This window comes from Poecilia formosa, unplaced genomic scaffold, assembly GCF_000485575.1.
Source record: "Poecilia formosa unplaced genomic scaffold, Poecilia_formosa-5.1.2 Scaffold116, whole genome shotgun sequence".
Classification (NCBI taxonomy): domain Eukaryota; kingdom Metazoa; phylum Chordata; class Actinopteri; order Cyprinodontiformes; family Poeciliidae; genus Poecilia; species Poecilia formosa.
Genome location: NW_006800055.1, coordinates 1,758,455 through 1,784,673, shown reverse-complemented (window position 1 = coordinate 1,784,673; position 26,219 = coordinate 1,758,455). Strand labels below are relative to the sequence as shown.

At 36.3% G+C, this 26,219-nt stretch overlaps 1 protein-coding gene across 1 annotated transcript in view; it reads right to left on the bottom strand.

The window, feature by feature from the left end:
- Window positions 1–417: 417 nt before the first annotated feature.
- The window catches only part of LOC103143881 (BMP/retinoic acid-inducible neural-specific protein 3-like), a 58,155-nt gene continuing 32,353 nt past the window's right edge, over window positions 418–26,219 (bottom strand). The window contains exons 5-7 of the mRNA XM_016675574.1: window positions 8,735–8,840; window positions 8,068–8,304; window positions 418–1,033 (exon numbers count right to left, since the gene is read on the bottom strand). Of these exons, the coding sequence (XP_016531060.1) occupies window positions 807–1,033; window positions 8,068–8,304; window positions 8,735–8,840 (570 nt within the window). The 3' untranslated portion in view covers window positions 418–806. The remainder of the gene's footprint in view (window positions 1,034–8,067; window positions 8,305–8,734; window positions 8,841–26,219) is intronic.

The following is a 26,219-nucleotide window of genomic DNA, read 5'->3' as shown; positions in this document are numbered from 1 at the left end:
AAATCTCTGTCTAAACAAAACATTAAAAACTCCACCAGCGACAAAGAAAACATACATTCTTTTAACAATTAAGATGAAAAATCTGCAGTCTTGATGAGTTCTGCTTTTGCAAAAGGAATGTTTTTCTTGCATAAGGACGAATAAAATTAATCTCATTTTAATATAGATGTATTTAGATTTTCTCCTAATAATCCTTAATTCAATTCATTATTCCTTTTTTGATAAATTATAGGTTTGTAAAGTAGTCTTTTTTTTTCTTTGTCTTATGTTGTTTATTTACCAAAATAAGGTGAAAGTCAAGATTTTCTCCTACATATAATAAAAATAATCAAGACAACAATTCCATGCATGCATACAAACTTTTTGTTGCTAACTTTATATTTCAAATAAGATTATGCAAACAGAAAACAAATGTTAGATTATCTAAAGATGAACAAAACAATCCTATGCTCTCATTTATGTATAGGCAAATCCCTTATACTCTGTATCATTCTTTAAAATACAGCAAACTTTAATTTCACAGAAGGATAGTTCTGATTTTGTGAAAGTAAAGAAGATATGGATGGGAAATGCAGCCAAGAGATCAGGTGTGACTGCAGCTTAGTTCAGCAGGAGCTCAGCTTAATGTCAAAGAATTCATTCATTGTGTGTCCATACTACGCGATGCCTCGTTCGTCTGATAAAAAAAGCACTGCACAAATCGGTGAATGGAAAAATTAAATGAGTTTTCCACAAACACATACATCCACTTCTGTGTAAAAATAAAAAATAAAAAAAAAAGGTCATCAGAAAAACTTCTCAGTTTCTCACCTTTCCCGTAGCATAATAATTTTTGGCTGAGTTTGACATCTCTTGCTGAGGGTGAAGATCTTGTTGATGATGCGCCGTGCTTTGCTTGCAAGCTGCTGTGTGCCGAGCTCTAGCTGTTTGTAGCGCTGGTGAATGGACGGCTCCGTCTTCCAGAAATACTGGATGGCAGACGAGTTCAGGGCGTAGAATGTGGGAAGCCGTCGAACAAAATTTTGAAACTCTTCTGGAAAGCAGAAAGATGTGAAAAATGAAAACCTCAATTTCTTCCTGTCACATTCAGGCCGAGGTAACTTCTTTTTACGTTGCTCTAATTATATTTGGCTAGTTTAGACATGGCAAATGAGAACATTTTTTTTTTAAGGGTCGTGGGATTTCAAGTGCTGCAGGGCTAAATGAGAAGAATATTGGTTGACGTGTGTGCTAATGGGAAAAGGCAGGGCTAAACACAGATTGGGGTAGGGTTCTCCCCCTTTTCATTAATGAACAGCCTACAGGTCTTTCAATGCTCTGGATGCAAATCAGTCGGGGAGAAAAACAAGGTGGACATGGAGCTCAGAGGATAATATCTGTCAGCAATTCAGAGCAACTGTTTACTGGATGCATTCTGAATAGAAAGCAGATTAGATTTCCAGGCATTCAATAACAACATCACCGTCGTCATCATCATGATTGGATGTATTGAAAATCAAACATGTGCAAGACTGATTAGAAAATGACCGTGCTACTGTTTGTAATTACTTAACGCTATCGTGATGATGAGGCAGCTGATTAGAAAACCAATTAGGTGTCAATAGCTTCCCAAGTGATTGTGCAAGGTGTGTGTTGTTGTCCTGGGAAACTCATGTATTGATTAAACAAGATTGTAAGGAAATATTTCTGTGTAAATGAGCATTTGGGTCCACATGAACAATGACAAAGTGTGAACGTCCAAGAGGTATTGCTACTTTTGGAAATTCCTTTATGTGCAGGTTACAAAGCTGTATTAGAATTTTATTGGAATTTATTTCTGACAAAGCGACACAAAGTAGGGAAGTGGAAGCAAAAAAGAAATGGATTTCACAAAGCTTTTATAAATATCTGGAAATTGTAACCTGAGTCGATAATGCAGAATTGCCTGTCACTGCAATCATTGTAGTTGTAGGTATTTTGCGGAGGATTTCCATCACCTTCTCATTTTTATTCTTTTTTTTTTTTTTTTTTGCTAAATAATTTAAACTCTGTCATTTTGTTGAAAGAGACTGAACAGAAATGTTTTTGTTAAAGGCACAGATTCACAGTTGGCTGTAAGTTTGTACTTTCAGTAAAACAAATATGTTCTGATATAATGAACTCAAATCAATCTCTAGCTCTATGTTTAGAATCATAATACTTAAGTTAATTGATTTTTTTTTTTTTTTTTTTTTTTACCTGAGCTGTGGATCTCTGCAACCCTTTAACCGTTACCATGGCCACTTAAGTTACATCTGATTCAAATCTTCCTCAGTCTGTCTCTATAAGTGGAAGGTCCTTGCCCTTGTGTGTCTGATTTTGTGTAAAAAGAAGCTTGCGATGTTCAACCCAACCCTACTTTAAAGTTCTTCACAACTGTAATCCTTATGTGCATTTGAATGACTGGTTGCACTAGAGCTTATGTAGGGATAACATTTATTTTGGGATAACAGAAAAAAGGGCAATTACAAATGCATTAGTCTTCCCAGATCTTTATTTGTAAAAGAAAATTTGGTTATTATTTTCCTTCCTTGTCTCAGTTTTGCACTGGTTTCTGTTCTATCACATGAAATCCTTTTTAAAATATGGAAGTATGGCATTTAAACGTGACATGTTCTAAGGTGCAGTGGATATGCATATTTCAAAGGCACTGAATCATTCAATAATGCCATATAGAGTCCATATTTTAGGCAGATTTAGTTGTATTTGTCTTATAATATGTAAAAAAAAAACAGCGTCTTACAGTACAAGAAAAAAATGACTGTCTTTCTGTTCAAATGCTCTACACTTGTGCACTGAACATATCAACATTAGCAGCAGGGTTCTGTGGTCTATTTAATTTTTCAACAACAATGATCCTGCGAGCGATAGAGGGATGAAATATATCATGCTTTTGGATGGCAAACAACATCCACCCTTCATCATCTTTCATTGTTTGAGTTATTGAAACACCATTTGTCATGACATGCAATAAAAAAAAGCTCAGTGGTTATTTGCAAGTGTGCCGAGGCGAGGCAAATAGATCTAACAGAAGCTATTAAAAGAAATGAACAAAAAACTGCAAGTAAAGGCTGAAAGGATAAAAAAAAAAAAAAAAACAATGCATCATGGTACATGCCAACATATTGACTTAAAACACTGAAGTGAACTTTTGCGAGCTTTAGGATGATTAAAATTGTGTATGTTCAGGAAACTACAGAATTGTGAAATGAAGCTAAAGACATTTAACAGTCATTGAAATAAAACCTCACCGCTTGAAATTTGCTATCTACACACCATTATTATCTTATCAGCCACTAATTGAAAAATGTAATGGCACTTTTAACTGGAGAAGTAAGACAAAAGAGCGATTTGGGTGGAGCACATATAGATAATTGAGGCAACTCTGATAGTCGTCTTGCAATTGGAAGGCTGCTTTACTTCCACGCAAGGCGCTTAACTCCATTATATTTGTGAATGCATCTGTTGTGCAAAGTGATTTGACTGGTCATTATGACTGGAAAGGTGCTATATAAATTCTGTCAATTTACCATAATAATTAGACATAATAATTATTAGGCATAATAAAAATAACCTTGTCAGATTTTAGTCTAATTTCCATGATAAAATTATGAGCCAGTTAAGCTAAGATATGCTAAATGTTCTCCTAATTGCCTCGAACAGTTTACAATTGATGGATTGTGTACAGACAATTGTGTTCATTTTTTAGAGACAACATTTTCGCTTAAAGCGTGACTTTGTTAGGATTTGTAGGTACATTCCAGTATAGAGGTTGTTGTGTGTCTGGGTTGTTGTGTTTTAGTTCTGTTCTCCTACACAATACTGTGTATGAGCACCAGAAAACAAAAATCCTGCTGTCCATTATGAATTGAGAAACTGATCTAGCTGGAAAAAAAATATAATCTCTTCAATAAAACATGTAACGCTCAGCGTGAGATCAAAGCAAATCATATCTACCATCAGCTGACAGCAGAAACCTAATTTAACAATCAGAGTTATGATTATTAATCTTTCTAGTAAGGCCGTAAGTTGTTCTCCATATGATCAAATGTGCAAGTAGGTCCACAGGGGGTTCATAGGACCTTATTTTTCTTTAATAAATACTGCACTGAAACTGTGCTTTCAGTGCACCTTGCTGCTTAAGTTATTGCCAAGAATGTGCTAATCGAGTCGCTCTCAGTAAAGAAACATGTAGCCAGTAGTAATGGTCTGAACCAGCAAGGTGTTCTGAAAACGGCTCAAGGCAAAGCTGGAAATGTCTCAAACAGTGATGTGCTCGTGAATGCAGCTAAGTTTTGGAAATAACACAGAAAAACAGACAAGTTGAGAGCGGTACAAAAATAAAGAATTCGCAGAATGGAGGCAGTGTTTGACGTAACCTCCAAATTGTTTACACGAGACAGTTTGTCAGATCATAAATGGAAATTGAATTAAAAATGATCATCGGAAGTCTGTTGATGTGCTCTTTTTTGTCATGTTTATCAAGAAACATTAAATAAGGCTAACAGACAAAATGGCAATAACTGAGCCGTGAAGTATTATATTAGAGGTTACATCATGTGCTCCTAACGGATTATAGCAACTGTGGTTCATTTCTAGGGCATGACACATTCTCCTCAGGCTACTGGAGGGTCTCCATTTGACTGATTCACTGTTGATCCAGTCACATCAATTCACATGCACTTTTGTTTCCTGGACCAAACAATCTAAATACAAACACAGAGGCAAAAATGCCACCATCAGATACATGTATAAATGTCAAGAATTAGGTTGATGTGCTTTGAACACTCAATGATGCTTACACCGAGTCAGCTCACTCTTCGATGTCTCAGATTCTGTTAGGTCACATAGAAATCTTGCACAATTGTTAAACAGCATTGCTTTAAGCCACTGTCAGATTTTTATTATCTCATCATCGCTTTGATAAAGTGCAAACTAATGAGGAGAAATTCCTATGACATACACAGAGGACATTGTCTCACGTAGAAAGGAAACAGGTCTTTTGAAAACAGCTAGCAATAATAAAATCACCTCAGTGGTTTTGCAACAATTCATGTTTGCAGAATTATCACAGAACTTTGTTTTATTTATTTATTTTTTTTATTAAAACTGACCTATCTACCTACAAGAGAAATATTGACAAATCTTCTTTTTCAGAGTTTCATGTCTTTAAAGGGCAAATCTCAAGTCAGGTCATTTATTCCAATTCAGGATCAAGTTTCAAGTCTTTAACTAAAAACCTTTTCCCAATAAATCCAAAATGTTTAGTGCACCTTCTACCCTGCATCCTGCAAGTTACAATTCTACACCTATAATGTTTGTCTTTATTCCAAAATCACCATAAGAATGTTGGATAATTGTATTTCAGCCTTTAGATATTTATCATCAGTTAACTTATAATCATTTAACATTTAATTTACCATCAAAAAATGTGCTAAAAGTTGATTTACATTATTTTGAAAATATATCATATTTACTATATAGTTAAATATGTAATGGCTAACTAGGTGGAAGCCTCAGATGTCTAAATCTACCACATCCCTGGTTCATACAAAGAATAAACACAATGAGCATGTCCGGCCATCTTACCATTGTGTGCCTCAGAGATAAAATATATATTGGTGTGAAATGTGCAAATTAACAGCAGCAAAAGTCATGATGAGGAGGCTGAAGCTAGTGTCAGAAAGTCATTATCCACAGGGAAACTAGTGAGGAAGAAGCTATTAGTAAAAAAAAGCTACATAAAAACACTAATTACGTTTTGCACTCTGGGATTCAGCCTAAACTTTTGAAGATATGTGTTGTGGTCTGATGAAACTAAAATGGTAGAGTTGGGCTGTAATGAAGACTGTTACATTTGAACGAAAACGAGACACTTGAGATTGCCATCCCAACTGGGAAGTAGAAAGATAGCAGCCTTATGTTTTGGATATTGTTGCACCAATTACGGTTTTCTGGACAATCTTTAAATAAATAAATGCATTTATCTCATGTATTATTCTGGCAATTAGTAAATACAAATTGTTTTGGTAACCCTGGGTTGTATATTGTAGTGTGCTCTGAATTTAAAACATCATCTTTCAGCTTTATATTAGTTCTAATATCTAATGTAAAATTTGTCCTAATACCAAGTGTCATGTTTATGGAGTTTTTCAGCCAATCCAAAACCACACATACAAATGCATGGTTCTGGCAGAACATAGTATAGCAACCTGCACATGCAACCCATCCTTGACATGCTATAGTCTAATATAATTCCTGAATAAATAAATATCTGAAAGTCAATTTTGGTGCTGTTTCACATCTAAGGTTATGGTTCTGCACAAGAGCTTTGATTCAACAAAAAGAAAGATTTACAAGTGAAGTAAGGCTGACTGTAAAACCAGTTTGAGATAAATACAAGCCACATAGAAACATGGACTACATGATTGGCAACAACTCTGAACTCGACCAAGCATAGTATTAACCCGTTTTCATGACAGCTTGCTGGAAGGAGGAGTTCCCCACAGCTGTAATCTCCGTGATGTCATAGAGGTATAGCAACATGAGCAGAGCAATGTTCAAATTCTTTGCCTGAAGCTCTCCACAGACTGCGTCATGGAGGACAGGCGTGTGAAAGTCTTGTTGGCTGAGAACAGGACGATATCTTGAACAAAGAAGTCCTTGGATCCAAAGTAAAATGTGGTCTGCTGTCTGCTGTATAATCATTGACTGTAACCCAACCGAAAATGAGACTAGGAGTCTGAAACTGGCTGGCTCAGCTCATGCAGAAAGAATCTGATCATAGATACAGGCAATTCTGTCTCCGTTATCCCAGCTGCTAATGCTCACATCCTTTCTGAAACTGGGAAAATAGAGCACATCATCTCCATTCTAAAAGTGCTTAGACTGGCTCCCTGTAGCTCAAAGAGTATATGTTAAAATACTTTAGTTGATTTAGAAATCACTGAAATAATTGACACTAAAATACATTATAAACCTGGTGTCATTGTGTCAGCCTTCCAGACCACTCAGTTCTTCCGGTTCAAGTCTGATCTGCATTCCCAGAATCAGAACCAAACAGGGAGAATCAGCATGTTCCTCTAATCTGAAATAAACTTCCAGAAAAATGCTGAAACAATGAGTTCATTTTAAATCAAAGCTCAAATAATTTACTAAGAGTTGATTACTAGTGAGTAGAACATCAATTAATTTAGTCTTTATGGAAATATTTTATGGTGATGATTTTGATGATGGCATTTGAGAAAAGTGAATATGTGTTCCTTGCTTCTTGTTTTATCTTTTCATAATTTAAATCACCTTCAATTTACTTGTTTCTGAAATGTGTTATACAGATAAACTTCTCTTGCCTAAGAAGTGATCCACCATTAGTCCTGATGTTGTTACTACGCAGCTCACTGTGTTCGTACCGCGGTCGGTCAGAGCACACCACCTACACTCACACACATTAATATATGTATTAGTGGTGCTTAAATATGGGACTTAGATGAGTTGGCAGCAGCCTCAATTTTCCCCTATAGTAGTTTAATAGTTTGTTTTTCTTTTCTTCATTTTGTTTTTTTTTACTTAGTAGTTAAACTGAATCTTACTAGCATACTTAGAGTATCTGGACAAAAGTATTTTAACTGAATCTTGAAGTATTTTGTTATTAAAATATTTTCTTTTAGAGAAATGTTTTTATTCTGTATCTCACAAGGCAGACAACCTTACACAGTAACTGACAGCAACAGAGCTGTTTGACTATTACTTCAGTATAATCAGGCAGTGCCTTAATTTAGTAGTTTAGATTAAAATGACAAACTTTCATAATTGTCTTAGCTCCTCATCAATAATAATTTGTAGCCAAACCAACATGTTGCTGCACAACACCAGATATATATCTAATTTATATTTTCATCAAGAGAAGAGCCAAAGTAAATACATCACTGCTAATTTCTCCTATCAACCAATCATTTCTATCCTTTTCACCTCTTTTGACAATTGATTGCATTCTTTTCCCCAGAGAAAGTACCACCATCAATCAGGGAGAGACAGGAGAATAACACTGACCTGATGCCTCAAAGTCTTGGTTGGCCATGTTCCATGAATCTCTGATTTGCAGTAAACTGCCTTCCATAGCCCTCAGATCAACCTCAGGGCAATTACATTGCGGATAGTCGACAGCACACTGGCACCAACAGTCGTTGTCCCGGCACACAAACTGGCCCTCTTCATTACAGCCAATATAACTTAGAGCAGCCTGCACAAACCTGGCTCTCAGATATCCTGGCAGTATGGCCTGGAGGCCTGAAGCAATAAAAGAAACAGGACAAACATATAGATGAATAAAACAAGAACTGCACAAACGTCCTTTAAGCACTGTAGTATAAGTATACTGTAGATCACTTCTGTGTGCAACATCTGTAGAGTAATTGATTTAAGACTGATTGTGACTTTCTTATTTACAATGCACATGGTTGGCAACAAAAACATTTATGCAAAGATTCACTCAATTTTATTTTTACTCCACAGTTACTCTACTTCCGTTCCGGATTTTTGCTGGTTGGGATTTACCTCAAAACTTTGCAAGCATGCACTGGGGAAAAAAAAAAAAGAAAGAGTGATTGAAGCTAAATTTGTTCTGACACTCTTGCGCTGTAGTTATAAACTTGCCAGGGAACAGACACTGTGACAATTCCTTCAGAAATTGGGGGGAGTTCAATTATGGATGGCCAACCTTGCAAATGAATCTTGTTTTCAGGGCTCTGAACCAAAACAGAGCTGACAGAGTCGAGGTTGTCATAGTTACTGCATCCAAGTGGGCCCGTCCTTGTTTCGGTCACCTAAAAGAAGCAAAGCAGAGCCAGATGATAATTCATACTGAGAAAGAAATTCACTAATGGCAAACAAAGAGAAATAAACATGAAAACAATTATGAAAGGGAATGCGGAATCTGATTTCAATACAAACAACAAAATTGTCTCTTCAGAAAATTAAACTATATTACAAGCTGTTTAGACTTTCGCTAGAGGAAGTTGTTTTTGAATAGTGACTTTATGATTTACTAAGCTTGAAATTATGTTGAGGCAAATATTTCTGGTGTGTATCATGATGAGATAATTTGAGTCATCTCTAAAATTCGTCTCTATTTTTATTTTTTATTTTTTTTTACACTACAATACACACTGTCACTTTTAATGTGCTAAAATCCACTGCATGCAAGAGGCAAGCATGTCCTATTCAGTTTTACATCCACCTCAGGATTTGTGTATTGAAAAGAAGCAGATGTCTGTGTGATATTTGCAATATTGTTACTGGACTATTTGGGCGGAAAGTTGATGCAAGGACTGACAAAACAATAATTAGACGAACATGACAACCAATCTGAAATGTGTTCAATTAATTCAGATAATAATAGTTATTCTTAGATTAAATCTATTTCCTTTTATGCATGGATTAAATAAAAAGTAGGTCAATGTGGAAGGCAAAGACAGCAAGAAAGGTAGAACAAAAGAAAGAAGGAAAGAAAGAAATGGCAACAATTTATTCCAAGTTTAATGTCATAGCCATAAAACTGGTATTGCCAAGGTAAATTGAATAGCAAGAAGGCAAAGTACATAGCACAGAATCAGGGGTGCAAGATTTTCATTTGAAAAATTGGACAAGTCTGTGAGCGTCCACTGGCATGCTTGAAGAAGGAGCTGGAAAACAAGCATGAAGGACAGAGCATCTGGTCCTGCCCAGCGGCGAGTGGCTGACGTTATGGTTGTACTCAGGTTAAATGAAATTCTCTCCCTCTCTCTTGTATTAGATGTGCACCCGCTCCAGTCTGCAAGTCCTTTCGCATCTGTGAAGTGTGGGTGTGGCTTCTAATGTCCCCTACTTTCATATAGTTCATGTGTCAGGACAAGGTAAGACGCTTTAGCTGTGTGTTAACGGTCTCGTTTATTTTTTTATGGTCATACTTAAAGTGTAACTAACCTTTTGGGTAAGCAGACCCCTCCCCTAACAAACTTAGAAAAAAATCCACCACAGTGGGTGGAGCCACAAGCCATGTTAGGGCACGGCCAAGGGTTCATTTAAAATAACGGCATACACCTTTAAATATACTATCGTCAATACTGGGTTTTTGCCAAATAACACTTTGTTATCTGGAAAATAGAAAAAAATAGTGTTTGCCATTGATATGCCAGGAAAAATCTATTGTATCCAAATAAAATTGTGGTAAATGGTGACGTCCGAGGGCACATTTATGCCTACAAACCAGTATTTAATAACCAACTGTTTAGAGCCAAAATCACCTTAGTAATTTTGCAATTGCAAAGATGCATAAGCATTTATTTGAATTTAAAATTTTATTCTTAGTCATATTAGTCCTGCTGTACTTTAAGTATTTACTGGGATCAACATTTATTTTTTTTTACTGCCAAAAAGGTGTAGTAACCCACTAACAAGGCACCTTGAGTTCAAGGTGCCCTTAATGTAAAATGCACTCTCTGAGAACCACAAAGAAACAACAGCACATTTAAGCTGCTTCTCCATTACTAAGTCTCATTCTAACTGGTTAATATCTGTTGGAGTGTGTTCCTTATTGTGGGCGTGAATATAAGTAGGAATGTGGGCAGGCTATGGGTTACCAGGAGCTATAGTTGAATCAGGAGAACCTGGAGGTTCTGGTTTTAAATGACAAGATATTTCATTTTGTCTTATTTTCTCACTGCTGGCCCAAACATAATGAAAGCAGTTCAGATTAGCTGAACTTAGACTTTATTTTTATTTGACAACACATGTATCTATAATTTAGCACTTTATTTTTATGTTTTAAACATGTTTAACCTTTTGGATTTAGGTAATGTAGTCAAAAGAAGTAAACCGATATCCAAGCAATGACTTTATTTAAAAGAAAATTCCAAACAAGGAAAAAAATGCACATCATGCCAAACTAATATTATGTAGTTCTGGAGTTTCTCACCTGCCAGCACCAAACACCAAACTATAGCTGACCAGAGCTGCACAGCTTCTAGCTTCTTCAATGCGTGGTTGTTCGCTATGCTGTTTGCAGGGCTGCTAAATCACCGTCATTGTGCTCTAAAAGTTGACGCCTATGATCCTCGTGCTCCTCAAGATTAAACTCATAATTACCCTCCTTCACACTGAGCAGCAGCCTGATAGCAGACAGCATGTCGGCCTGTCTACTGAGGTGGTTGAAATGTAGTTTAGAATTTGCAGTGATGTAAATCATGAGCCAATCAACAAATGCAGTCTGCTATCAAATCGCTTGTGCGGCTTGGTGCAGCTTGGTGCAGCTTGGTGCAGCTTGTAGAACCTGAAGTGAGTTAAAAAAAAATGGAGAAGAGTTGCGCTACGCCATGCAGGATCTGATAATGGAAATGAATCTTGGATAGACAAGGAGAACCAATTTAGTCAACTCCACTGTCCTGTGCACGACCCGTCCTGGAAACCTGCATGATTTCACTGTTAACCACATCTGGGCCTGCTGCATTTGCTGAGGCTGTGCTGAGAAGGTGACCAAGTGGGTCTTGCATGAGCAATGGTGAGCACCACACTGACTAACTGCATCTAGAAGCCAGATCAATGTTATTAAAGTCAATTTTCGTCTGGATATATCCTTTTTGTACAACAGATCTGCCCTGGCACATGTTGGCAACAAGTTTCTCCACATGGTATTTCTAAAATACCTAGATGGGACAGGAAAAAAAAAAAAAAATACTGTCCTGCTTTCTTCCCTGTTATTTAGCTCATGACTCCAGTTAACGATTTGTCAACATTTTCCAAAGAGAGAATGTTCTCCTGCTTCACCAACTAGACATTTTTGATGACTACAACATACTCCTGCGCTTTCTGCTACCTCAAAGTCTTTCCCACAACACAGAGTTGTGTGCTGTTTGTTGGAAGCCCAAAGATGTAGACAGGGGGATCTGCAGTCACTCACTAATGCGCTCATACTTTTAATTGCTTTTTCACTCTGAATGTCCATAAGGATTGAAGAAGACTGTTAGTGAAAGAAAAAAAAATGGTTTTGCAAGTCGCACACAGAAAAACAGGCCATGATTTTTTTTTTTAAAACTCAGTTTACAACAGAAAAAAACAAAACAAAAAAGACAAATAAATACTATAGATGGCTCCTAAAACAAAATCCTGTGCTGTTTTAAAAGTCAGTTTCAAATGTATGGCAGCAACAAACAATTAATGAAAATATCTTTAAAAGCATGAAGAAACATAAAGAATGAAATAGTGATTTCAAGATAAGAAGTATGTTCATTGATAATCTGATGTGTCACAGTGCCATTTTTTTTTCATCTGAACCATTTTAAATGTTAGACGTTTGTGCCTACGTGGGTGTCGGTAAGTGGATAAATAGTGACTTCCTGTAATGTCTGGCTTGTCTGTGGAACAGTTGTAAACAGAACAATTAAAGATTATTTGTTTTGATTTGACGGCTGCGAGAGAAGAGAGGTACATTTATGCCACAAACATTTCCCACAAAAAAGGGGAACAGAAGAAGAAGAAGAAAAAAAATTGTGACTGAGTGAAGAAAAGTTCCTCCATCTGTATGCTGTTGATTTAAATTTTAGATGAAAAGGAAATGAACACATTTAGTGCAAGTTTCACTCACTCAGAGATAATACTTGTATAATAATGCGCTGCTACAAACTTGGTGCCATAGAATGTTCCTTTGGCTCTAATTTAGTGTCACGGCCACTTTATGACCATCACTGTTGTTTTTCTTCGTCACAGACACATTGTCAAACAACTGTTTGTACATGGAGCAAATCCTTATCTCATTCAATTATTGATACTTAACTCATTTAACAAGACGTGTTTAACAAGAGTGTTCTCTCATGTGTAGGAGTGTTGGAAGCTCCATCTGGAAGTGGTGAGGGCATTTTGTTTGGAGTCATGTTAATTGACTCAGAGAAGGCTTGAATGTGTAGGAGTATGAGAGGAGGGAAAACGTATACATCGCACTATGATTGTGCCCTGTTTTCTAGTTTGCATTTGTGAACTGTGGTAGAAATTTGTGGCGCTACACAACACTTATGAGAAGTCTGTGCTAATGTTGTGCAGATCAATCTGACAAGCATTCTTCTGAGAAGCACTCTGTGTAATCATCTCTTTGAGCTGAAGAACCAATAAAATAAGTGCTCTGAAAATTCCCACCACCTGTGATTTGTAGTCAGAGCTTTGTAGCTCATCTGTTACGGGACCCGGAATGATGATAAACCTTGAACACAAGGAGCACTGAAGTACAAGACGAAGGAATCGTGGCAGTTTTGGTAACAGATGTGGAATTTCTGAAGTGTGTCCAATGATAATGTAACATTTTTTTAAAACAAGAAATAAGTGACAAAATAAATCTGACAAGATTTGATCTAGCAACTGTTGCTCCTCTGAACTTGCATACACTCTTTATATTGTATTTTACTTATTTTTTTTGTAATTGTCTCCAGCTTTACCAAGAGAAAATGATAGGTAAAATTAACATTATGACACTTGTGGTAGATAAATGACGGTCAGTTCCACTCAAGCTTAAACTGTTTACTTCTAGGAATGAGCAAGTTAATTTATGAGAAACTGCTTATTTTCAAATAACTTCAAATAAAAGCTCTGTAGTCACAATTTTGCATGTTGTGATATATTCTGAAATTTAAGAAGAAACCAAAAACTGCACAAAATTTTGGCTTTAAAGAGGCATTATTTTGTATTATGTAGGCACATAGTCCTATTTTATAGCACAGTGAAAAACCTACGAGGTTTTTTGTAAGCTTGAGTGATTATGCAGTAAATATCTTGTGTGTAAATGTTGCCGAGTTGAGCAGATACATAGCATATTACTGCAATAATGTCTTTGTGCTGTAGTTATTTATTCTGCTTATAGGCACAGACTTCAAAGATGTAAGGGGTCGATTATCTACCTCCTGTTAAATGCAGTTCACTGTTTTATTTATCTTTGTTCTTTGTTCTCTTTGACAATTCCTGTGCTTTTGTTTTAAAAACAGTTTGATTCTGTCTTGATACACTGACATAAATAGAATATTTAATGTTCCGTCAGATATGGACAAAATCAAGCTCATTTGTAGCCAGAAAATCCATACAGGATTTATCTAGGAGAAAACTTTATTCTGTCAACATTTTGTACAAAAATTTACTTATTCTTGTATATTCAGTGCATGCAAGTTAGAAATTCGAACTCGTGCTGGTCAGTTTCTAGAGTACCCATAATAAAGATTTGAACGTTTGTACTAAATTAGTAATCATGAGTCAGAGGTCTCCATTAACCTGGATCCAATGGGAGGTAAGATCAGCTGCTGCCACATGAATAAGTCGAATTAGTGGACATGCATAAAACATTGGACACACTGGAAAAGCAACAGACCCAGCATAGATGCTTTATTAGTTTTTAGTACTTGTTTAGATCCTATTATATGCACCACTAGTCTACACAATATTTACGGATAACTTTTTAGTGTACATTTTCTTGTTGGAAGACAGCATTCAAAACAAGTCGATCAAGCCGTCTTTAGTTAGTATCTCCATAGAATTCATAGCATTAAACATATACACATATGCATTAAAGAAAACAAAGGTATGTGAGCTAAACATCCTGAAAATCTAGAAAAGAAGAAGCATGACCCCACAAACAGAGCATCTGGCATAGGATTTCTGGCATAGGATATATGCCAGAAATTTACTTTCTAAAGAAGCTTAAAAACTGACAAGACTACAAAAACTAAATCTGTTTATTTGTACTAGTAAAAAAGCAAAACCTTGAAGTAAGACAGCTTAAATAAAAATGCTTTTCTTTTTACACTGGCACAAAGCAGATCGCTTAATATCTTTCTCAAGTCTTGAAAGATGCAACAGCAAACCCAAGGACCAAAGAAGGCAAAAGAGATTTGTTGACACGATCACAAGCACACATTTATTAAAACACTAATATATTTCCTTTGCCCTGAACTCACATTTAGATTTTTCACAAACTGAGCTCAATCATTCTTGACAGAAAAATTTGATGTAGAGGATCCATAAACCCAGGCTGCATGGCTAAGATAAACCGCCATCCTGCAGGTAAATCCATCATCCTTGCTGTCTGTAGCAAATTATTTCCAAACACCATAACAGGGTCTGTTTTTAATATTTTCTCAAAGGTCAATAAGAAGTAACAACGCCCACCTTGCTCGTTTAATGACAACAAGCATCCAGTCGCATCCAGCCAGAAGGAAGAAGAAGACTTTTGCCACTGCATGCAGAGAAGTTACCTTTTACTTGTCATCTACTTTTGAGAGCTACAAGGTCACTGCTGAAAATACTGACAGCACATAGGCATGAGAAATAATGCAAGCTGGCAGCTTTGTGTTTTTGTTATCCAGCTTCTGTACACAGAAAGTTCTTTTCTCTTCATCTTTAATTGTACTTATTGCGCCTTTTTCATTTTAACAGAACAGGCTAGAGAAAGAGTTCTGCAGGGAGAGAAACCGACTTCCATTTTTTTCTTTTTTATTATTAGTCCGTTAACGCAATTAATTAAAATTCAAGCAGCCTCCATGGGCACTGGCAGATTAAATTCTACTCCAGACAGATGTCCAACTTAAAGAAGAAAATTGACCAAATGCAAATCTAAATGTGTCTCCTCTATGCATAGCAATGAGACCATCTGCAAAAAGAACCCAGTGGAGCAGAGCACGTGTGCACAGTCAGCCTTCTCAATTTGAAAGCGACCCTAGAATTAAGAATAAAACATTAAATCCTCCTCGTATCATCTAGAACTTTTTAATTCGTCTTTGAGCAGCTGTTTTTTTTTTTTTTTTAAAGGGACAAATGCTGAAGTTATCTTGACAACATGATAAACAAAAGACATTGATCGGATGGTCGGGGAATTATTAATGTACCATAACTGAGTACAACATAATTGTGCTGACTGAGATGGAATATGTAACAGCTGCATTTAATGGAACATTTAATTGCACTTAAAGGCTTTCCTAGAATAAGCAGTTGTGATGCCCATAAAATGGAAGTGACTTGTTTAGTATGTCAATGAATTTCAGTTTGTCCTCAGGGTTTGCCGTGTGATGTATGTTTACTGTTTAAATATGCCTTCAGAAATTATTACTTTAAACATTCCAGCTTATTTTACTAAATGCATGTGTTTCTCTGTCTTAGCACTAATGTTATGAAGATTAGGATCTTGAAAAAATAGTAAAAGCCACTGATATATTTCCTTCCACTTCACAATTATGTTCCAAGACATCAACAACAACAAATATGTCTGTTGTTGACACACAATTTGGAAAAGTCGGTAATTCTATGTATCCTTTTTACAAAGCAATTTATATTTTTTTCCAACTTTACTCCGTCCCTGTCAGAAATAATGTCTATGTCAATGTGCTATTAAACTATGAATATGCCTTTTCAGGTAATGTCTCCCATGCTGAACTTTTCTGTTTTCCAATAATCCAATAATTACAGTTGCAACCAGGATATGTGAACATTAATTTAGTCATTTTTACAAGTTAGATTTATCTCTACAAAACACACAGATAATGACTGTGAAATTAAAAACACATCTGTGACGAGGAGTATTTCACCAACAAAAGCAACAATTTTAATCTTTGTCCTGTGCTAATTTAGTGATGGCATTCCCAGTTGGTTTTGTTTTTAAGAAAATTTAACAGAAGAAAAAAATGTTGAGATCCACTAATTAAATTTAACTTCAGCGTTCAAGTACGACTTGAATGCGACACATTTTTTTTAAAATCAGTTGTCTTAAACTGATGTATTTCCATGAACAAACTTTGCTTTTTTAACTTTTTTTTTCTTCTTTTTTTTTAACACAGGGATGACTTTTAAAAGCATATATTTTGGACCTTTGAAAGGGCCATTGCCTTGGAAACAGAGAAAATGCCTGCAAAGCTCGATACAGTAAAGTGAATTAACCTGCACTTTTCTTCTGATGTAGCCCTCAGGCCTCCCTCTGCTAGTTGTGTTTAATCACACTGATCAAGCTCAGAATCAAGATGAAGAAGGCCTGAGGGCTGAAACATTGATTAAATTAAGTGGAATGCATATGGAGCTGGAGTGTGACACTTTCCTCAGTTTTTTGATTATTTCTCAGTTAGGCACCGACACACTACAGTCCTTGATGTGTTGTACTTGATTTTTTTCCCCCCACAAATTAAAAAAAATGAACATTGCACAGCTGTTTTTTTTTTTTTGTTTTTTTCATCATGGGGTTTTTATATATACATCATTTCTCCTGCTGATGCAAATACACCTGCGGTTGGGCACAGTTCTCCCATCAGAAAGGTTACAGACACACCGAAATGAACGCTAACATTTCTCCCTATGAGTTCAGGTATGTTTACTTTATCTGCTGGTTGTTTAATATTTAGAGTAAATTGTAGCTTTGATTTCAAATGTTAGAATTTAGTAAGTTAATGTGATGTATATGTTCATTAGATTCACTGAGCTTGAGCTGAAATGTAAAGTGAAAGGCTAACAAGTCAAATAAAACTCAATGAAACAAAATGATGCAGCCATTTGGCTTTAAATAGCAAATGCAAAAATCTTAAATCACAGCAAAGTTCTTTTCTCACCAGTCAGAGTGAACGAATGATAGCTTAATGGTGTGCCTTGCCAAGGCAACACATCACTTGGCCGTTAACACATTTGACTGATATCGATGGTTCACAGGGACATTTATTATTTAACAATGGAAGGACCTCAATATTATTATAAGACCCATTAGACAAGAAGATTTTACTGATGAAGATTCAGCACCACTCCAAATTCCTCGTATGAATAATTCCACAGTACGACATGGAATGGTACAGGGAGCGCCTGTTGTTGTTGGATGCTTAAGCAACAATGGATTTGAAATTGCTGCTTTTTATGCCTACTGCAGGAAAAAAAAAGAACAAGACATCATTAATATTCCATGGTAATCATCCGTCATCTCAAAAGTGCCTCATTTGCTGCACCTTCAAGAATTTTGCCGTTCGCTTAATCACAGCAGAATTGGGAGATGGGTAAATCCACATTTGCATTGGTGATATGTTTTGGCAGTCTATTCCTCCTTTTAGAATTTTTCAAACTGTAAACCTATTTTGTTGCCATGGCTTATGCTCGACACGGAGGAGAAAAGGAGAAGAAAGGGGGAAAAAAAAGCAAGAGAAAGAAAATAGAAGTTGCTGGTTGCCTTATAAATAGATAAAGAAAGGGGGAAAAAATGCCAGCACATATTGGAATTTAATTTTGTATGTGGTCTTATAATCGCAAAGGAAAAGAAATCCTCAATTTTTCAGGAAGTACCAGTGACTTGAAAAGGTGCAATGGGAGTAAATCTAACAGTGTATATTTTTGTTGTTGCATTTTGTGCTTACCTTCTTAAGAGGCAAATAGCAGGAGGAATTTAATTTGTGACATTGAATGTCAANAAGGCAAAGTACATAGCACAGAATCAGGGGTGCAAGATTTTCATTTGAAAAATTGGACAAGTCTGTGAGCGTCCACTGGCATGCTTGAAGAAGGAGCTGGAAAACAAGCATGAAGGACAGAGCATCTGGTCCTGCCCAGCGGCAAGTGGCTGACGTTATGGTTGTACTCAGGTTAAATGAAATTCTCTCCCTCTCTCTTGTATTAGATGTGCACCCGCTCCAGTCTGCAAGTCCTTTCGCATCTGTGAAGTGTGGGTGTGGCTTCTAATGTCCCCTACTTTCATATAGTTCATGTGTCAGGACAAGGTAAGACGCTTTAGCTGTGTGTTAACGGTCTCGTTTATTTTTTTATGGTCATACTTAAAGTGTAACTAACCTTTTGGGTAAGCAGACCCCTCCCCTAACAAACTTAGAAAAAAATCCACCACAGTGGGTGGAGCCACAAGCCATGTTAGGGCACGGCCAAGGGTTCATTTAAAATAACGGCATACACCTTTAAATATACTAACGTCAATACTGGGTTTTTGCCAAATAACACTTTGTTATCTGGAAAATAGAAAAAAATAGTGTTTGCCATTGATATGCCAGGAAAAATCTATTGTATCCAAATAAAATTGTGGTAAATGGTGACGTCCGAGGGCACATTTATGCCTACAAACCAGTATTTAATAACCAACTGTTTAGAGCCAAAATCACCTTAGTAATTTTGCAATTGCAAAGATGCATAAGCATTTATTTGAATTTAAAATTTTATTCTTAGTCATATTAGTCCTGCTGTACTTTAAGTATTTACTGGGATCAACATTTATTTTTTTTTACTGCCAAAAAGGTGTAGTAACCCACCAACAAGGCACCTTGAGTTCAAGGTGCCCTTAATGTAAAATGCACTCTCTGAGAACCACAAAGAAACAACAGCACATTTAAGCTGCTTCTCCATTACTAAGTCTCATTCTAACTGGTTAATATCTGTTGGAGTGTGTTCCTTATTGTGGGCGTGAATATAAGTAGGAATGTGGGCAGGCTATGGGTTACCAGGAGCTATAGTTGAATCAGGAGAACCTGGAGGTTCTGGTTTTAAATGACAAGATATTTCATTTTGTCTTATTTTGTCATTGCTGGCCCAAAAATAATGAAAGCAGTTCAGATTAGCTGAACTTAGACTTTATTTTTATTTGACAACACATGTATCTATAATTTAGCACTTTATTTTTATGTTTTAAACATGTGCAACCTTTTGGATTTAGGTAATGTAGTCAACAGAAGTAAACCAATATCCAAGCAATGACTTTATTTAAAAGAAAATTCCAAACAAGGAAAAAAATGCACATCATGCCAAACTAATATTATGTAGTTCTGGAGTTTCTCACCTGCCAGCACCAAACACCAAACTATAGCTGACCAGAGCTGCACAGCTTCTAGCTTCTTCAATGCGTGGTTGTTCGCTATGCTGTTTGCAGGGCTGCTAAATCACCGTCATTGTGCTCTAAAAGTTGACGCCTATGATCCTCGTGCTCCTCAAGATTAAACTCATAATTACCCTCCTTCACACTGAGCAGCAGCCTGATAGCAGACATCATGTCAGTCTGTCTACTGAGGTGGTTGAAATGTAGTTTAGAATTTGCAGTGATGTAAATCATGAGCCAATCAACAAATGCAGTCTGCTATCAAATCGCTTGTGCGGCTTGGTGCAGCTTGGTGCAGCTTGGTGCAGCTTGTAGAACCTGAAGTGAGTTAAAAAAAAATGGAGAAGAGTTGCGCTACGCCATGCAGGATCTGATAATGGAAATGAATCTTGGATAGACAAGGAGAACCAATTTAGTCAACTCCACTGTCCTGTGCACGACCCGTCCTGGAAACCTGCATGATTTCACTGTTAACCACATCTGGGCCTGCTGCATTTGCTGAGGCTGTGGTGAGAAGGTGACCAAGTGGGTCTTGCATGAGCAATGGTGAGCACCACACTGACTAACTGCATCTAGAAGCCAGATCAATGTTATTACAGTCAATTAAGCATTTAAGATACCGTCTGGATATATCCTTTTTGTACAACAGATCTGCCCTGGCACATGTTGGCAACAAGTTTCTCCACTTGGTATTTCTAAAATACCTTGATGGGACAGGAGAAAAAAAGAATACTGTCCTGCTTTCTTCCCTGTTATTTAGCTCATGACTCCAGTTAACGATTTGTCAACATTTTCCAAAGAGAGAATGTTCTCCTGCTTCACCAACTAGACATTTTTGATGACTACAACATACTCCTGCGCTTTCTGCTACCTCAAAGTCTTTCCCACAACACAGAGTTGTGTGCTGTTTGTTGGAAGCCCAAAGATGTAGACAGGGGGATCTGCAGTCACTCACTAATGCGCTCATACTTTTAATTGCTTTTTCACTCTGAATGTCCATAAGGATTGAAGAAGACTGTTAGTGAAAGAAAAAAAAATGGTTTTGCAAGTCGCACACAGAAAAACAGGCCATGATTTTTTTTTTTAAAACTCAGTTTACAACAGAAAAAAACAAAACAAAAAAGACAAATAAATACTATAGATGGCTCCTAAAACAAAATCCTGTGCTGTTTTAAAAGTCAGTTTCAAATGTATGGCAGCAACAAACAATTAATGAAAATATCTTTAAAAGCATGAAGAAACATAAAGAATGAAATAGTGATTTCAAGATAAGAAGTATGTTCATTGATAATCTGATGTGTCACAGTGCCATTTTTTTTTCATCTGAACCATTTTAAATGTTAGACGTTTGTGCCTACGTGGGTGTCGGTAAGTGGATAAATAGTGACTTCCTGTAATGTCTGGCTTGTCTGTGGAACAGTTGTAAACAGAACAATTAAAGATTATTTGTTTTGATTTGACGGCTGCGAGAGAAGAGAGGTACATTTATGCCACAAACATTTCCCACAAAAAAGGGGAACAGAAGAAGAAGAAGAAAAAAAATTGTGACTGAGTGAAGAAAAGTTCCTCCATCTGTATGCTGTTGATTTAAATTTTAGATGAAAAGGAAATGAACACATTTAGTGCAAGTTTCACTCACTCAGAGATAATACTTGTATAATAATGCGCTGCTACAAACTTGGTGCCATAGAATGTTCCTTTGGCTCTAATTTAGTGTCACGGCCACTTTATGACCATCACTGTTGTTTTTCTTCGTCACAGACACATTGTCAAACAACTGTTTGTACATGGAGCAAATCCTTATCTCATTCAATTATTGATACTTAACTCATTTAACAAGACGTGTTTAACAAGAGTGTTCTCTCATGTGTAGGAGTGTTGGAAGCTCCATCTGGAAGTGGTGAGGGCATTTTGTTTGGAGTCATGTTAATTGACTCAGAGAAGGCTTGAATGTGTAGGAGTATGAGAGGAGGGAAAACGTATACATCGCACTATGATTGTGCCCTGTTTTCTAGTTTGCATTTGTGAACTGTGGTAGAAATTTGTGGCGCTACACAACACTTATGAGAAGTCTGTGCTAATGTTGTGCAGATCAATCTGACAAGCATTCTTCTGAGAAGCACTCTGTGTAATCATCTCTTTGAGCTGAAGAACCAATAAAATAAGTGCTCTGAAAATTCCCACCACCTGTGATTTGTAGTCAGAGCTTTGTAGCTCATCTGTTACGGGACCCGGAATGATGATAAACCTTGAACACAAGGAGCACTGAAGTACAAGACGAAGGAATCGTGGCAGTTTTGGTAACAGATGTGGAATTTCTGAAGTGTGTCCAATGATAATGTAACATTTTTTTAAAACAAGAAATAAGTGACAAAATAAATCTGACAAGATTTGATCTAGCAACTGTTGCTCCTCTGAACTTGCATACACTCTTTATATTGTATTTTACTTATTTTTTTTGTAATTGTCTCCAGCTTTACCAAGAGAAAATGATAGGTAAAATTAACATTATGACACTTGTGGTAGATAAATGACGGTCAGTTCCACTCAAGCTTAAACTGTTTACTTCTAGGAATGAGCAAGTTAATTTATGAGAAACTGCTTATTTTCAAATAACTTCAAATAAAAGCTCTGTAGTCACAATTTTGCATGTTGTGATATATTCTGAAATTTAAGAAGAAACCAAAAACTGCACAAAATTTTGGCTTTAAAGAGGCATTATTTTGTATTATGTAGGCACATAGTCCTATTTTATAGCACAGTGAAAAACCTACGAGGTTTTTTGTAAGCTTGAGTGATTATGCAGTAAATATCTTGTGTGTAAATGTTGCCGAGTTGAGCAGATACATAGCATATTACTGCAATAATGTCTTTGTGCTGTAGTTATTTATTCTGCTTATAGGCACAGACTTCAAAGATGTAAGGGGTCGATTATCTACCTCCTGTTAAATGCAGTTCACTGTTTTATTTATCTTTGTTCTTTGTTCTCTTTGACAATTCCTGTGCTTTTGTTTTAAAAACAGTTTGATTCTGTCTTGATACACTGACATAAATAGAATATTTAATGTTCCGTCAGATATGGACAAAATCAAGCTCATTTGTAGCCAGAAAATCCATACAGGATTTATCTAGGAGAAAACTTTATTCTGTCAACATTTTGTACAAAAATTTACTTATTCTTGTATATTCAGTGCATGCAAGTTAGAAATTCGAACTCGTGCTGGTCAGTTTCTAGAGTACCCATAATAAAGATTTGAACGTTTGTACTAAATTAGTAATCATGAGTCAGAGGTCTCCATTAACCTGGATCCAATGGGAGGTAAGATCAGCTGCTGCCACATGAATAAGTCGAATTAGTGGACATGCATAAAACATTGGACACACTGGAAAAGCAACAGACCCAGCATAGATGCTTTATTAGTTTTTAGTACTTGTTTAGATCCTATTATATGCACCACTAGTCTACACAATATTTACGGATAACTTTTTAGTGTACATTTTCTTGTTGGAAGACAGCATTCAAAACAAGTCGATCAAGCCGTCTTTAGTTAGTATCTCCATAGAATTCATAGCATTAAACATATACACATATGCATTAAAGAAAACAAAGGTATGTGAGCTAAACATCCTGAAAATCTAGAAAAGAAGAAGCATGACCCCACAAACAGAGCATCTGGCATAGGATTTCTGGCATAGGATATATGCCAGAAATTTACTTTCTAAAGAAGCTTAAAAACTGACAAGACTACAAAAACTAAATCTGTTTATTTGTACTAGTAAAAAAGCAAAACCTTGAAGTAAGACAGCTTAAATAAAAATGCTTTTCTTTTTACACTGGCACAAAGCAGATCGCTTAATATCTTTCTCAAGTCTTGAAAGATGCAACAGCAAACCCAAGGACCAAAGAAGGCAAAAGAGATTTGTTGACACGATCACAAGCACACATTTATTAAAACACTAATATATTTCCTTTGCCCTGAACTCACATTTAGATTTTTCACAAACTGAGCTCAATCATTCTTGACAGAAAAATTTGATGTAGAGGATCCATAAACCCAGGCTGCATGGCTAAGATAAACCGCCATCCTGCAGGTAAATCCATCATCCTTGCTGTCTGTAGCAAATTATTTCCAAACACCATAACAGGGTCTGTTTTTAATATTTTCTCAAAGGTCAATAAGAAGTAACAACGCCCACCTTGCTCGTTTAATGACAACAAGCATCCAGTCGCATCCAGCCAGAAGGAAGAAGAAGACTTTTGCCACTGCATGCAGAGAAGTTACCTTTTACTTGTCATCTACTTTTGAGAGCTACAAGGTCACTGCTGAAAATACTGACAGCACATAGGCATGAGAAATAATGCAAGCTGGCAGCTTTGTGTTTTTGTTATCCAGCTTCTGTACACAGAAAGTTCTTTTCTCTTCATCTTTAATTGTACTTATTGCGCCTTTTTCATTTTAACAGAACAGGCTAGAGAAAGAGTTCTGCAGGGAGAGAAACCGACTTCCATTTTTTTCTTTTTTATTATTAGTCCGTTAACGCAATTAATTAAAATTCAAGCAGCCTCCATGGGCACTGGCAGATTAAATTCTACTCCAGACAGATGTCCAACTTAAAGAAGAAAATTGACCAAATGCAAATCTAAATGTGTCTCCTCTATGCATAGCAATGAGACCATCTGCAAAAAGAACCCAGTGGAGCAGAGCACGTGTGCACAGTCAGCCTTCTCAATTTGAAAGCGACCCTAGAATTAAGAATAAAACATTAAATCCTCCTCGTATCATCTAGAACTTTTTAATTCGTCTTTGAGCAGCTGTTTTTTTTTTTTTTTTAAAGGGACAAATGCTGAAGTTATCTTGACAACATGATAAACAAAAGACATTGATCGGATGGTCGGGGAATTATTAATGTACCATAACTGAGTACAACATAATTGTGCTGACTGAGATGGAATATGTAACAGCTGCATTTAATGGAACATTTAATTGCACTTAAAGGCTTTCCTAGAATAAGCAGTTGTGATGCCCATAAAATGGAAGTGACTTGTTTAGTATGTCAATGAATTTCAGTTTGTCCTCAGGGTTTGCCGTGTGATGTATGTTTACTGTTTAAATATGCCTTCAGAAATTATTACTTTAAACATTCCAGCTTATTTTACTAAATGCATGTGTTTCTCTGTCTTAGCACTAATGTTATGAAGATTAGGATCTTGAAAAAATAGTAAAAGCCACTGATATATTTCCTTCCACTTCACAATTATGTTCCAAGACATCAACAACAACAAATATGTCTGTTGTTGACACACAATTTGGAAAAGTCGGTAATTCTATGTATCCTTTTTACAAAGCAATTTATATTTTTTTCCAACTTTACTCCGTCCCTGTCAGAAATAATGTCTATGTCAATGTGCTATTAAACTATGAATATGCCTTTTCAGGTAATGTCTCCCATGCTGAACTTTTCTGTTTTCCAATAATCCAATAATTACAGTTGCAACCAGGATATGTGAACATTAATTTAGTCATTTTTACAAGTTAGATTTATCTCTACAAAACACACAGATAATGACTGTGAAATTAAAAACACATCTGTGACGAGGAGTATTTCACCAACAAAAGCAACAATTTTAATCTTTGTCCTGTGCTAATTTAGTGATGGCATTCCCAGTTGGTTTTGTTTTTAAGAAAATTTAACAGAAGAAAAAAATGTTGAGATCCACTAATTAAATTTAACTTCAGCGTTCAAGTACGACTTGAATGCGACACATTTTTTTTAAAATCAGTTGTCTTAAACTGATGTATTTCCATGAACAAACTTTGCTTTTTTAACTTTTTTTTTCTTCTTTTTTTTTAACACAGGGATGACTTTTAAAAGCATATATTTTGGACCTTTGAAAGGGCCATTGCCTTGGAAACAGAGAAAATGCCTGCAAAGCTCGATACAGTAAAGTGAATTAACCTGCACTTTTCTTCTGATGTAGCCCTCAGGCCTCCCTCTGCTAGTTGTGTTTAATCACACTGATCAAGCTCAGAATCAAGATGAAGAAGGCCTGAGGGCTGAAACATTGATTAAATTAAGTGGAATGCATATGGAGCTGGAGTGTGACAGTTTCCTCAGTTTTTTGAATATTTCCCAGTTAGGCACCAACATACTACAGTCCTTGATGTGTTGTACTTGATTTTTTTCCCCCCACAAATTAAAAAAAATGAACATTGCACAGCTGTTTTTTTTTTTTTGTTTTTTTCATCATGGGGTTTTTATATATACATCATTTCTCCTGCTGATGCAAATACACCTGCGGTTGGGCACAGTTCTCCCATCAGAAAGGTTACAGACACACCGAAATGAACGCTAACATTTCTCC